The following is a 13993-nucleotide window of genomic DNA, read 5'->3' as shown; positions in this document are numbered from 1 at the left end:
TCAATAAGCCTAATTTTCCCAATCATCACCTAAACTGGAGGGTAGTAAACTCTTGTAAAGCCACAAAAATTAAAATCCCCACTAAAAGCTCACCACCAATCCAAACAATACAATAGTACAGTTTATCTACCTAGTCTTTATACAACACAGATGTAATAAAAAATACAATCACACCAAAATATACAACACGCTCCTATTGAAAAAGCAATCATGAATAAGGAAAAACAATGAGAAAGATATAATTTACCAAAAGAGGGTTGAAGCATCTCTAACTATAACCATCCTTGATTACCAATTTGGTGCGTGAAACTGATAAGATTAAAGCAAAGAGATGATCTCACACAATCACATCTCTTTCTGTACATTTTTTTTAAATTTCACATTCCAATCTTTACAATGATGTGTTTGAGAAAGAGAATTATCAGAAATTGTGCTCACGAGGCATCTGAGGCTTACAGAAAATCACAATGGTGTGTGCGGTGGAATTTTTTAACTACAGAAAACATGCGACTATAGAGCTGTATTCATTGGGGAGAGGACAACCCTGAAATGAATAACACACTTTATAGTTCAGAAAGACAAATATGCACATCAATTTTCCATTTAAATAATCATGTGCACAGTGTTTTAAAAGTAAAAATGACTTGCTTGTCTGTCAACTTCTTGCCACAAGGCTGCACAATCAATAGCGATGACTATTGCAAAACCTTGAATAAATCGAATCATGTGTGATCCAGAACAAGGAATACAGCTTTCTTATCTGAGTAAAACACGTTCATTCATGACAATGCTCACCCACATGCTGCTGTCACAACACACTTCTCTTTACAACCTACAGCTGAGAACTATTTGACTAACTCCACTTAACCTGAAGATTGCACGTGACTTACCTGCTTTTCTGTCTTAAAATCTTATTTGCTGGCTAACAGTTCCATGACAATAAGGGGAAGGTTATACAAGTTGTTAAAATATGGTTTGTCACAGGTGATATTCTATAAAAGCCTCAACAATGATGGGAAGTATATATAAAAAAAATTAAAATTGGTTCTTCAAACAGAACTACAAATTTTAGATGAGTACATTTTTTTTTAATAGCCTTTTGGAAGCTGTTTTCTGGATAACATCTTGTATATAGAGCGCTTAACGAGCGTTTGTTTCATATGGTAGACTATGAGGTGGAATCCATCAACATGAACAACTTACATAAATAAGACAAACTGAAACATCACCACACAATTGAGTAACCCATTACATTTAAATGCAAGATTTAATTAATATACTCACAGGATAAGAAGCCGTGTCAAGCAAAGATTGCTGTAACATTTGTTTTATTAATACTAAATAACTGGTCTGATGATTGCCAAATACTCCAGGAACTGTCCTGAAGAAAACAAAATATCAACTATTAATAAACATGTAGCAAATAAACAACGGCTACTGAAAAATTAAATACAGACTACTATCATAATATAAACTTGTTTTTAAACTTTGCTGTGGATACTAACACTGCATTAGTTGCACAACCTTAATGTTTATTTCCTATAATGGCACTTACCCCTTTCCATGTAATATTTCACCTAAAGAAAGCTATGCAGACCTCTTTTATTAAAAAAAAAAAACTGACTATTACATATTCTCCTTAGTCAATAGTATTTTTCCTCATGATTATTACTGAAAATCTGTTTTACCTTATTGATGTTTTAAAGGAGTATTCATTTTCACATTACTGTTTATTATGCATGTAACATTAATAATTATCCTGTTAATCTACTTTTTATATTAAATGAATTTATTTCTACGTGCAACGTGACCACTGATAAGTCTACACAGAACATCTTTTAAAACACGTACAGGTAAACAAAGTTTTCAAGTTAAAAAATGAATGTTTGCGAAACAGAGAATTAAAAAAATATAGTTTACAATGTATTTTTTTTCTGAAACTGATTTTCAGAAAGGTTTTCTTTTTACACAACTGCCCAAAAAGGAGTGTAATGTAATTAGAGTATGTATGTGTGTGTCTGTTCTATTGTAGCAGCTCAACAGTTGAACCGATTTAGATGTACGACCCCACATTGGAATCCTTACGCGAGTGCCACAGGCTATATATATATTTATCATTAAAGCACAAACTTTAATGAATTAATGAACTGTCTTCGCTGGGTTTGAATTGAATGATTCAATCAAATGAAAAATATTACAAAAATAACAGAATTAAAATTATGGGCTTCCCATGGAGACTGCATGTAATGCTAGTGATGGAGGTAATGCGAGCACAGACCAATCATCACCATTAACTGGTAACAAACAGGGTGCTGTTTTGAGAGGTACAATGGGGTGCTCTTATATTTCTACAATTGTCCAATTTTCAAAATTGAAACAGGGTAGTTGTTAGTAGGTTGAAGGCTAATTTTTGCATTTATCAAACACAATCTAACAGGATCATAATTATTCAGAAATGTTATAACTATGAAACCGATCTTCCGATTTTCAAAATTTAAACGGGATATTTGCTAGTACAATATAAAATCACGATGGAACCAAATCAGAACAAATATTTTCTAATATTGAAGAGTTTAGTCATTACTTGTTGATCCCAGAAAATTATAATACCCTTGATCACTACAAATAATTAAATAATAAAAGCAATTATAAAAATTAAAAAACATGACTGCCAAAAAAATAAATTGAACTAAAAAAAAAGATATGGAAATAAAAGACTATACATCATCATGTAGTATTTAAATAAATTAATGGATGACCGATCAACTTTCAGTTTTTTTTTGGTAAAAAAAATTTTTCATGTAGAAATAGAAGGCATTTAAGGTTGTCTAATGAAGTTTTCACCAGGTCTTTCATCGATAAGAATATTTTGTCCTTCAATGAAAATATTTAAATGCAGTCAGTGGGGGGAGCTCTGAATAGTAATTGTCCTATATTAAAGAGCACCCCACTGCTAAAACTTTTAGACGTATACTAATATTTCACGTGATTAGAGAATGTACTATTTAAAAAAAAATTAGTTACATTTGGCAAGCACAACTTTTACTTGCAATACACATGCCAATAGGAAAAGTTATAAAACGACTGCACATATAATGCATGACAACTTTTTTTTCAAGCCAGAACATTTTGACAGAATTTTTTTTTATAAATCAACAGGTAAATAATAAAGAAATATATAACTTTAATATCTAAATGCTACGTAACACTAAGCCTGAAAAATCAAAACGGAAATTAGTTCTTGTAAAAGCAACATCAACTTTTAAAAATATTACATTATATCATAAATACTAACGTAAACATGCGAAGCGCAGCTTCCTTATGTACAGCAGTGGGAGCATTAGCACAATGAAAAAGAAACTGTAAAAATTCAGGCCATAAATTATTTCCATCATCATCAACAAGATTTCTTGCCATTTCTGAAGTAACATCACACATCTTTTTACGGATGGAATCTGATTGTTCTGACCGTATCGCCACTAATAACCTTTCTTTCAACTGTATTTGGTCTTCGACTGGTAACTATAAAAATACAAAAGAAAATTAACATATTAAATTTTTCTCAAATTATAAAAAGTAAAATAATACAAACAGTATAAAAAAATAAAATAAATAAATGTATCACAGTTTACACGAATGACTTAGTTCACATAAGATAATACAAGACAGGTTGGTTACGGTACCTTATGCTTGAAATAATGACATGGAAATTGTTTCCTAAATTGATACTATTTACAATGTCATATACAACAAATTCAGAGACAGAGAAGAGATCAAAAGAAATTCGACAAGACTTTTGAAGTTCATTAAAAGTTATTTTGAAAAATGCTTCCACCAATGGTAACACTATTGGGATAAGTGTTACATCACGAGGGACCTATTTTATAGCAGAAAATCACTGAACTAAATAGGTTAGGATTTTTGTTTTTATGACCCTTAGTCGGATACTTTTTTTATCACACCAAGTACTATGTCTTTCAATATATATTAAACCCTACAAGAAGTAACTGTTGATTTTTCAATGTACTGTTGCGTGTTCATGGTTCAATCCTGATATTTACAGCACATGTCTTTATGACAAGTATAGTTATTATCCCTAATTTATTAGTTACAAAAATAAATATTTTTCTTTTTATATTTTATTTCTTAATTTCAATTAAATTCTAAAAAGTTTCTTCTGCATATTTTGGATTGTTACCTTACACATTCTTAATTTTAAAAGAGTTAAACATTTATTTATTAATTTATTTCAATAATACTCACTAAATTACTAATTCAGTACTCACTAAATTACTGCTTTAAATTAAAAAAAAAAAATCACATTATCAATCCTTTTTAAACATAAAGAAAATTCCTATATCTGGAGAGAGGAGCAAATTGACTAAGCTGTGTACTCCTCTCCTGAAAATTCTTTTGAAAAAAAATTAGTGTAGAATGTTAAAAGAAATAATATATTTCTATTAACATTAAGTTCTGTTAAGTTCATAGCAGAAGATATCATCTGAATATTTTGAACATCTTATGATATTCTACTATAACAAAAATTATGCAGTAATCAAAATAAATAATATTGAAAATTGTAATGGAAAATAAAAATCACTGAATTTGGCTACTAATATAATCAATAAATTTCAATTTTTAAATAATAAAAAAAAAAAAAAATACAAAACAACAAAGCAAAACTATCAATTAAAATAAAAGATGTCATCAAGAAATAAATCTTATTAAAAATTCTAACACAGGAGCAGCACCTGCCCACTACCCTACCATACACAAACTCTGTATCACGGCTGGTTCAGAAATATATATTAAAAGAATTTGTAAGAATTGATATTGTTTAACAGTAATACAAAAATTACATTTGGGTAGAATTCCATGAATTGAGTTGAAAAAAGTCGTCGAAGCAAGACAGTCCCCATGTGTCTTTCTTCTTCAGATTTTGTGTCATTCTGGATTGCATTAAGAAGTAACAGTACTTTGCTGTCAACAGGCACGGCATTGTACGCTTCCTGTAACAAAACAATTTAGTACATCGCTATAATTTCAAACATAAGTAAACATTAAAGAAATATATCACAAATCATTTGCTAGCCTGAATTAAAAATAAATAAGTCCAATAACATAAAAACTGCATATTTAACACATATCTTCCCAATGTTGCACAAATGCAACAGTACAAAATTATGTATACATTTTTTTTGTGATGTCACTTTACTTTGTTATTAATTCTAAATTATATGGAGATTTTATTGATGTGTTTTTTTAAATATTTTTATCCACATTTCCTTTCTTTACGTTAACTTAAATAATGATAAAACCAATGTATTCAGAATCTTTTTTTTGTCATAAGTATAGAAGTTTTTTGTCATAAATAAAAGTATGAACATTCTCAGAACAGATTTTTTTGTTTTGTCAGTTATTCTTATTATGTTTAGCTTACCGCGGAGTCATTTCCATTACGACTGAGCTTTGGGTTTCTTTCTTATTCAATGGAATGTACAAATGTTGTATTGGCGCAATGTTGGGAATTTATTGCTAATTGTGATACATTACAGTGTTGCATTAATAAACTTCCAATTCCATACTGTAGGTTAATATATCTCCAGTAATTTTCTGCAATATTCACTTAAATAGTGTAAAATTATTTATCTAGATATAGCTGAACTGTTGGTAGCACAGGAAAGAAAAATTGTATTTTCTTTATAACTTTCTCAGTTTTCATATCACATCAAAGTATATTGAAAAAAATAAAAACTGCTTTACTTGAAAATTTATAAAATTCAAAAATTTTCATAGAAAAAATTTACATAAAAATAGTTAACAATAATTATCCTTTACATGATAAATTCTAAGTATTCTGGCACATAAAGTTCAATATCTAAATCAGAACAACAGGACATGAAGTGTCCTGAAAAGGACAGGAAAGGAATTGTCAATTCCTTTCCTTTTTTCTTTGTTCTGACTTTCTCCTGAGCATACCTCTTGCAGTATAGTATCACAATCTAGGTCTACAACAATAAATTTTTTATGCTCTGAAATCCAAAATCATGACAACTCTTGAAAATAGTCAAAATTTCCACTTTCATTTAGTCCTAAGTAATAAAACAAAAATATCTAGTAAACTACTAAACTACTTTACTTTCAGAAACAACAGCACTTCATATAAACAGGAGAAAGGTGTAAACAAGAAGGAATGACACCACAAACAACAGTACTCTCAACTGACACATGAACAGAAATGGACCTTTTTAGTACAATATCACATACAAATTCTACCAGAACGCAGTAAACACTACATAAAATATTGTTCATTTTGTTTTAAAAGTTGGTGCTCGAGTTTTTCATCAAATTTTAAATCAATTTTCAGTCAAAAACAAAGGGCTGAAGAATGAGAATGATCCTTAAAGCATTAGTATTTGAACTTTAATAATTTTCAAGATTGAAAATCCAACTGCATGTAGGTATTAATATACATACGAAATTAAAAAAAAGAAGAGGTCCCATAAAACCAGACTTCATCAGGTTTTTAAGTTGTGGTTGTTATTAAAACCATTGGGGCAGCTGTCAAACAAGGAGGGGTCATCAAATGTGCCCCACACATTTTACTAAATATTTACGCTCAAAATACAGATTATGTTGATAATCACTCAATTTTGATGAATAAAAGGTCATTTGGTCAAGGGGATTAAAATGGGACCTAAAATGTTTTACTATGAAGTTTTATTTTTTTCATTTTTATATTAAATATTGTACAATTAAGTCATTAATATTTAAAAACACTATTTCAAGCTATATTTGAAATAATAATATGTCAAGGGCAAAGTCAGAAAAGTTATGGCAATCCTTTACTGGCTTTTCATAAATCGTAACAGCAGCTATTTGTCAAGAATAAATAGTTAAAAACGTAGAAATAAAAAAAAATAGCTTAAAAACAAATAATAATTAGCATACAATTAATTGAACGTTAAACCTTATAAAGAAACTGATATCTCGCTACTTAATATAAATTTTCAATTATATATTATCAATTTCACAATATGATTCATGCATTACATTTAAATACACAATTAAATTCTTTTTAAGATAAGCACTTGCCTATTGAAATTAATTCAATACTTTTATAATTAATTTTAACATACCGTTTAAGAAATTCTGACATTACTACCATTTAAATAAAATTTCTTCCTAAATCATAATGCAGTTAGTTCCTGGACAGAGTGGTCGTAATCTAACAATTGGATCTGTATAGTACAAAAACAGTTCCTTAAAATAGATAAGTCAGACTTACTTCTTTCTTGACAATATGACATTCATGTCAAAAAAGAGAAAAATTTGATAATTTTCTGGAATAATAGTTTCTTTTATATGCATTACGGTTTAGGAGATGCATTCAGGAGATGCTTGTGAATTGGTTGTCTGAACATTTTTACACACAGTCTGTTTATTTGACTCTATACGCTAACTGAATTAAGTACATTCCCAAATTAAAATTTTAATAAATTATTCAAAAACATTAAATTCCACTTTTATTTTAGAGACCTTAGCTCATGCTCGGTTGTAGAATTTTATGTAGATCTCTTCAGTTTTTTATAAAATGGCTTTCAAATAAATTAGTAAAAAAGTTTCATCAAAAAAAAAATAAAACTAAAAAAAATACACTAAAAAGTAAAAAATAATATTTCAATTTAATAAGTACCTTACATCAGCTTTTTTTAAAAATATAAACAACTTATCCTGAATTACTCGTAGATGTAAAAACCTCTTCTTTTAAGAGCTGAATTTCAGCTCTTTTTTTCTCTATTTAAAATAGATTAATTTTATTTTTCAACTAATTTTAGAGTAAAAAAAATAATAAATATACTGAAGCCATGTTAGTATTTAAATCTTCTATTATGTAATCATAAAAAATAAAAAGATAGACAATAATTAAATTTATGAACAGCTTTGAAGTTGGATCACACTATACATGAACTAAATTCAATTTTTGCACCGTTAAAACTTAAAATACCCAAATAATTAATTATATGACAAATGGATCAATTTAATTTATAATAATATTTACCTAAAATTATGATTAAAATAAAAGTTTCATTTATTTGAAATTACAAATTATAGAATTCATTTTTCAATTAAAAAGAATATTAAACAAAAATTCAAACTTTCAAATCAGAGAGAAAAGTTTGTATGAGGGCTTTCAAAATAACCAACCACCTAACTGCTCACTAGATGCTATAAAGTAATTACTGTTAAAACTTTACTAACAGTATGGCATATGACCCACGTTTATCTACTGGCTCTAGATGGGTCAATAAAATTAAAGAAATTTAACAGCAACCAATAACTGCCTACATACTGGGACTTAAGCAACCATTTTAATAAAAAGTTTAAAACTATAAACCATCCTGTCACCCTGACAAAATCAGTGAAGCATGCAGATACGAGTGAAAAAGGTGATTATCTCAGATCTTTTATGTTATGTGGCAGAATCTGCATTTTTGTCGGAAACAGTATAAATGTGCCTCAGTATGGGATGGAATGAGTCATAGCTGGCGCATGGTACGTCATTACCACAGCCACTGCACCATAACTAATTTATTTATAATATTCCATTTCTAAGAAATTATTCATGCGAGTTGAAGCTTTCATTCATTACTATTTTCATAAACATATAGTTCTGTATTTGCTAAAATGAATTCACTGCAATTGACCAGTCACATTCATAATAACGAAAGTTATTCAATCAATTCTTGCAAACCTAAGGTGTTTTACACAATCCACACTTATGTACTAACGGGCATGAAAATGAAATTATACAGTGGAGGTAAAGAGCCATGGATTTGTTCAAGAAAAGACTGTCATGAGTCTAACAATTTAGAAACGGAGGAACATGACTCATCAAATCAGTTACGATTTTTGCACTGTTGTTATTCAAGTACTGCTGGACCAATTATCAAAAAGTTAAAAATATGTTCAGTTGAATATATGTGGCAGGAGTATCAAAATGATACCTGCTTGAAAAAATTACTAATTTAAAAAAATTCTTCAACATATTGTGGAATTTATACCACCTAAATATATTACCCTTCATATTTCATATTATTCTACAGTATTATTACAATTATTATTAATCTGTATTAAGGTCTGTAACATTCTTAGTTCATCATTTTGTTATTTTTATTTCTTTCTAATTGTTTTGTTGCTGAATGTTTTAAATAAATACTCAATGATAACAGCAGTTTAATTTTATTAAGCTAAACTTTAATAACACAAACAAGAACTCTCATATATACTATACGTATTCTTTTTCACTGCTGTCTTTTTCTTCTTTAAACTACTGTTACTATCAATGCTCACCATCTCTATCAATCAATATAAACCAAAATGATAGTAACAAACATTTAGACTCTAAACAACACCCTCTCTCAATCAATATGTTAAAAAAACAAACATCAGTTCTTACTTTTCATTAAACATTAGCTTTCTTAATCTTACAAATGACACTTTACTGAAAGGCTTGGTGAGTATGTCAGTCACTGTTGCCTCAACTATAGAACTAAATAACTTCAATCAGTCACATCTAATTCTATTATAATATTTTGAAACCAACAAGCCTCGGTTGACATTAACAGAAGATTACATATTCTGCCTCAGTGGAAGAGAGAGCAACACAAATTCTTTGAACACCACAATACAATTAAAAGTTTTAAAACAATGTCAACTGTGAGTGGTGTCACCACCCCAGTCAGCATCTAAAAACCTTTGATATCATCAGTAAACTTTTACTATAAACTAATTTCAAATCAAGAGTTCCTTTAATGGAATGTACCTAATACACTTTTTACTTTTTTACACATATTAATAAATCATTACTAGCACAACTTTGGTATCTGCTTAGAATACTACTACTTGCACACAAATCTGGTCTGCTGCCTAACATCACATACGCAATACAACCTATTAATTTTCAACACTTTTCTACCTCTCTATTTTCTGGTTTCTCTCTCAGGTAATAACTATAATTAAAATTATTATTCATTAGAGTAGAAAAAGTTTTAAAATCAAACATATTGTTTTAATACATTTTCTAGTTATTTGGACTCAAGTTATCGCACCATCTTTTAAACTTTGTTCTACAGTAATACCCAATTAGTATGAAATTTGACTCAAATTTTTCATTTTAAACTTAATCCTTTCACTCATAAAAACAATTTCTTGCTTATTTCAGCCAGTGATAAGTCATCAACATAAATTTCTAAAACATTAGGGTAATCTGAAATATAAATAATCATAACTTGATCTAACAATATTCTGAAATATGGATTCATTAAATTTGTCATACCAGAATTTGGGAGAATTTTACAATAACAATTACTTTCTTATTCTTAGGTCTGCACAGTTTCATTTGGTAAATTGCAATTCTCAGGTAAACATACACATTTTCTTTCAGTTTATCATGCAAAAAGGTGCTAAGACATCAATTTGCATAACAGGGCAATTAAGATTTATATAACGGCTAAAATTAATTTAACTATATTTAATTTGGTAACAGGAAAATACATTCATAAATACATTCAAACAGGAAAATACATTCATATACTGACACTTTATGCATGAACTCTCTGGCAACTAACCTAGATTTAAATTAAATTATCTTGTCTATTTCTGTAAATTATGTCAAATATTTTTAGCTTATCAATAACGTCCCATCTATAATTTTCTAGTAATTGAAAACTCACTCCATAGAGACCTGCCACTGCTTAGCAAAAAATGACTGTTTAGCTTCACATGATATTGGTTCTTCAATGTCGGCCACACCAACAAAGACAGTTTCATAACTATTATACTTAACTGGAGGCTGCAGTTGATCCCTACGATGAAGCTTGTTTTTTATCAAAAGGACTATGTATGATCATGTTCAGGGAACTTCTTTTAGCTTTAAAACTTTCATCTATAGTCATATCCTTAATTGTTTTAAACTTCAGATGGTTCTTCTTCTTTCTTTAAGCTGACATTACAATCAAAAAACAAGAAATTATTCAGTTTAGATGGAACAAAAATAACCTATTTCTAATGTTACTGCATTGATATCTGGAAAATAAACTCTTAGTTCTTTTGTATTTTTACCATAACCTATAAAGATTCCCTTTCTACTATTAAAATCACTCTTCTTTCTCTTCTCTTTGGTACATGGACAATACACTTTCATAACAAACTGTAGTTAATTTTTCTAAATCAAAACTTTGCTTATTATTGCTCATAAGTGTTTTGTTTTAACTTTCATTGTACTTGTCCCATTTCTATTAAATTTCAAACCCACAATGCAAATGAAAAATTATGAGAAACAAATCACTGAAATAGTTGAACTTGTCAAAGAGGCTTATGTAGGAATATCCATTTCTTCATTGGTGAATTTTACACTCACCTATGTTGAATCCCAGCATATGCTGTCAATCATTTCAATGTTAAAACTTACAACTTTTGAAAAATATACAATGACCTACTTAATATGTAAAAACCATCACAATAAAATAATAACTATGTTGTATGAAAAAAAAACTTGGAAATGTAACTTTATTTTTACAATTTTTAGATGAAAAGGACTTTTGCTTATAAAGAACTCTATAATAAAAATTATATGTTTTCCCTAAGTCTGCTTAATGCAATATGATCTCAATTCAAGTCAAAACATAAAATAAAATTATATACCTGGCACTTTTTAAGATAATACACAAGATATCCAATATGAATACACATAAAAGAATAAGTAAAAGTGTAATAATTTTAAATGAACTATTGCAAAAATAATGTTCCTATCTTCAAATGGTACTCCTAAACATACTAGACAGCTACCAAAAAAAATTAGACTTGTACTCAACTACAATAGTTCATGATTATTAAAATATTTTTATACCAAAATAAATACTTAACACAAGTACCATTCACTGGATGTTAAAAACTTACATGAAAATAATCAACTTTACTACACAATCAGCAATTGGGAAAAATTATTAAAATTACGATTTCGGTAAACTTAGATAGAGACTAACGATAAATACTATCGTTAACAGAAACATTTCGAAAACAAAGAAAATGCAATAGCCGACAGTGAACAATCATAAATGTACTTTAGTGGGCGTGAATTAACAAAATCAAGTGACATCTTACAATTAAGTTATTAACGTCAAGAGGTTACATTATCTTGCTAGAAGATACCAAACAAATGACATTAATTCATATAATTACAATGTTGAACCAGTAAAACAATAGTCCTAAACAAAAAAAAAAAAAAAATGACAGGCATTCTGGATTACTTAAGCACTACTTAAAATGGAAGAATTAACAAAAGTTCAAAAATAATCAATTTATTAAAAAATAATCCAGATTTAACTTTCAAAAAGAATATATTAAAATTAACTGTATCAATGACATTTGTCAAAAAAGATATACATCAATTTACGTCTTGTGCCTAAGACAACACGAGGTTGATGTGGCAACATGCCGACGAGACATAATTACCTCCCTTTAACGACTCAAATTATCACAAAGTTATTCTAATAAAAAACACTAGATACTATATAATTTAATTACCTCAGCCTGTATCCGGATATCGTTGTCTGTGTTCAGAAGCGATTTCAAAATTTGCTGAAACTGTTCCTGATCTGCCGCCATTTTAACCCTAAGAACGAAAAGAACAAGGAGCCAATTTTCTCAGGTGTGCCAATAATGTAATTGTTTATAAAAATATAGAAAATTAATAAAAAATTATCACATACAATGTTTAGATAGATTAATTTCTTACTTTAAAACAGAGTTTTAAAGTTCATACTTTTAGGGATGAAATTAAACGTAAATTTTAGCAATAAATACAAAAATAAGTTCACCAAGCAGATCGGATACCAGTAATTTATAACCAAATCTAGTGAATTGTTTATTTCAAAAATTCTTTTTATTTCATCTTGAAATGCTTACTTTTATTGTAGAACAACATTTTTTTCACGATTTCTTTTGCTTCATATGGAGAGGCGTGGCCTCAACATGTTAAACGTTGGTGCGAATGATATCAAAATAATATAAACGTGAATCATACAGGCACGAAAGCTTAATAAATAGCGGGTATTTTAAATTATGATTTTTCTATTTTTTTTTAAGGACAACCGAATTTTCGAATTAACATTTTCCCTTAAATACCTTAAGTGTAATTTTTATTTGAACAAAATTCTTATTATTTTATTTTTTTTAACAATAAAATAATTGTATTCTATGCATTGGGCAAACTTGCTTTTTAGTGAATGGTAACACCAAAATAAAATGATAACTTAGTTGTGTAATCTCTTAACTTGCAGATCTATTAACAAAAGAAACGCAAGTGAATAAAAGGTCCCATTTTACATAAATAAGAACAAATTTAAATCTAAGATTGATTTAGCAATTAACAAATCGCCAAATTTATATGAAGGAGAAATGAATGTAGAGTCTTTAACTAGCCACCAGTACATTACAATGATAATTTATTAATAAACTTTTCAGTAGCTGTAGTCTAAGACAACTACTTTTTAAGTTTATAAAATACATTTTTTTCTAATAGATTATTATATAAAAATAAACGAACCCTAAATTGAATTATGTGTATAGCTAATGGTAACCCATTCTATTTACAGGAAAATAATGAATATTTAAGTTTTCCTCTAGTGCTAAGACCTTAAAAAATGAAGAAAATATTTTGCACCTGTAAATCAATACAAAGTGCATTTAAAAGAAATGTAGAAGAAAGTACAAAGAGGTACCAAAAAACCAAGAATTATTAAAATTTTTTTGTTTAAGAAACATCTTGAAAACATCAATCATCTTCAAATTACTGTCCATGTGCATTGGTTTTTACGTTTCAAACATTTTTTACATTATTCTGAACTAATGCTGTTAAATGCCGATGGCAATTTTCCAGAAAATGGTTTACCTTCATTCTTGGGAATAAGAATTTGCAGGGCCTAGGACA

The 13993-nt window shown here is 28.5% G+C and overlaps 1 protein-coding gene across 1 annotated transcript in view; it reads right to left on the bottom strand.

The window, feature by feature from the left end:
- The window catches only part of Karybeta3 (karyopherin beta 3), a 62706-nt gene extending 50004 nt beyond the window's left edge, over positions 1–12702 (bottom strand). The window contains exons 1-4 of the mRNA XM_075380730.1: positions 12589–12702; positions 4860–5009; positions 3296–3522; positions 1285–1381 (exon numbers count right to left, since the gene is read on the bottom strand). Of these exons, the coding sequence (XP_075236845.1) occupies positions 1285–1381; positions 3296–3522; positions 4860–5009; positions 12589–12669 (555 nt within the window). The 5' untranslated portion in view covers positions 12670–12702. The remainder of the gene's footprint in view (positions 1–1284; positions 1382–3295; positions 3523–4859; positions 5010–12588) is intronic.
- Positions 12703–13993: the final 1291 nt, after the last annotated feature.

This window comes from Lycorma delicatula, chromosome 12 (assembly GCF_047948215.1).
Source record: "Lycorma delicatula isolate Av1 chromosome 12, ASM4794821v1, whole genome shotgun sequence".
Taxonomy (NCBI): Eukaryota; Metazoa; Arthropoda; class Insecta; order Hemiptera; family Fulgoridae; genus Lycorma; species Lycorma delicatula.
Note: the sequence above shows the minus strand (reverse complement) of the source record. Positions and strands in the feature narration are given on the sequence as shown.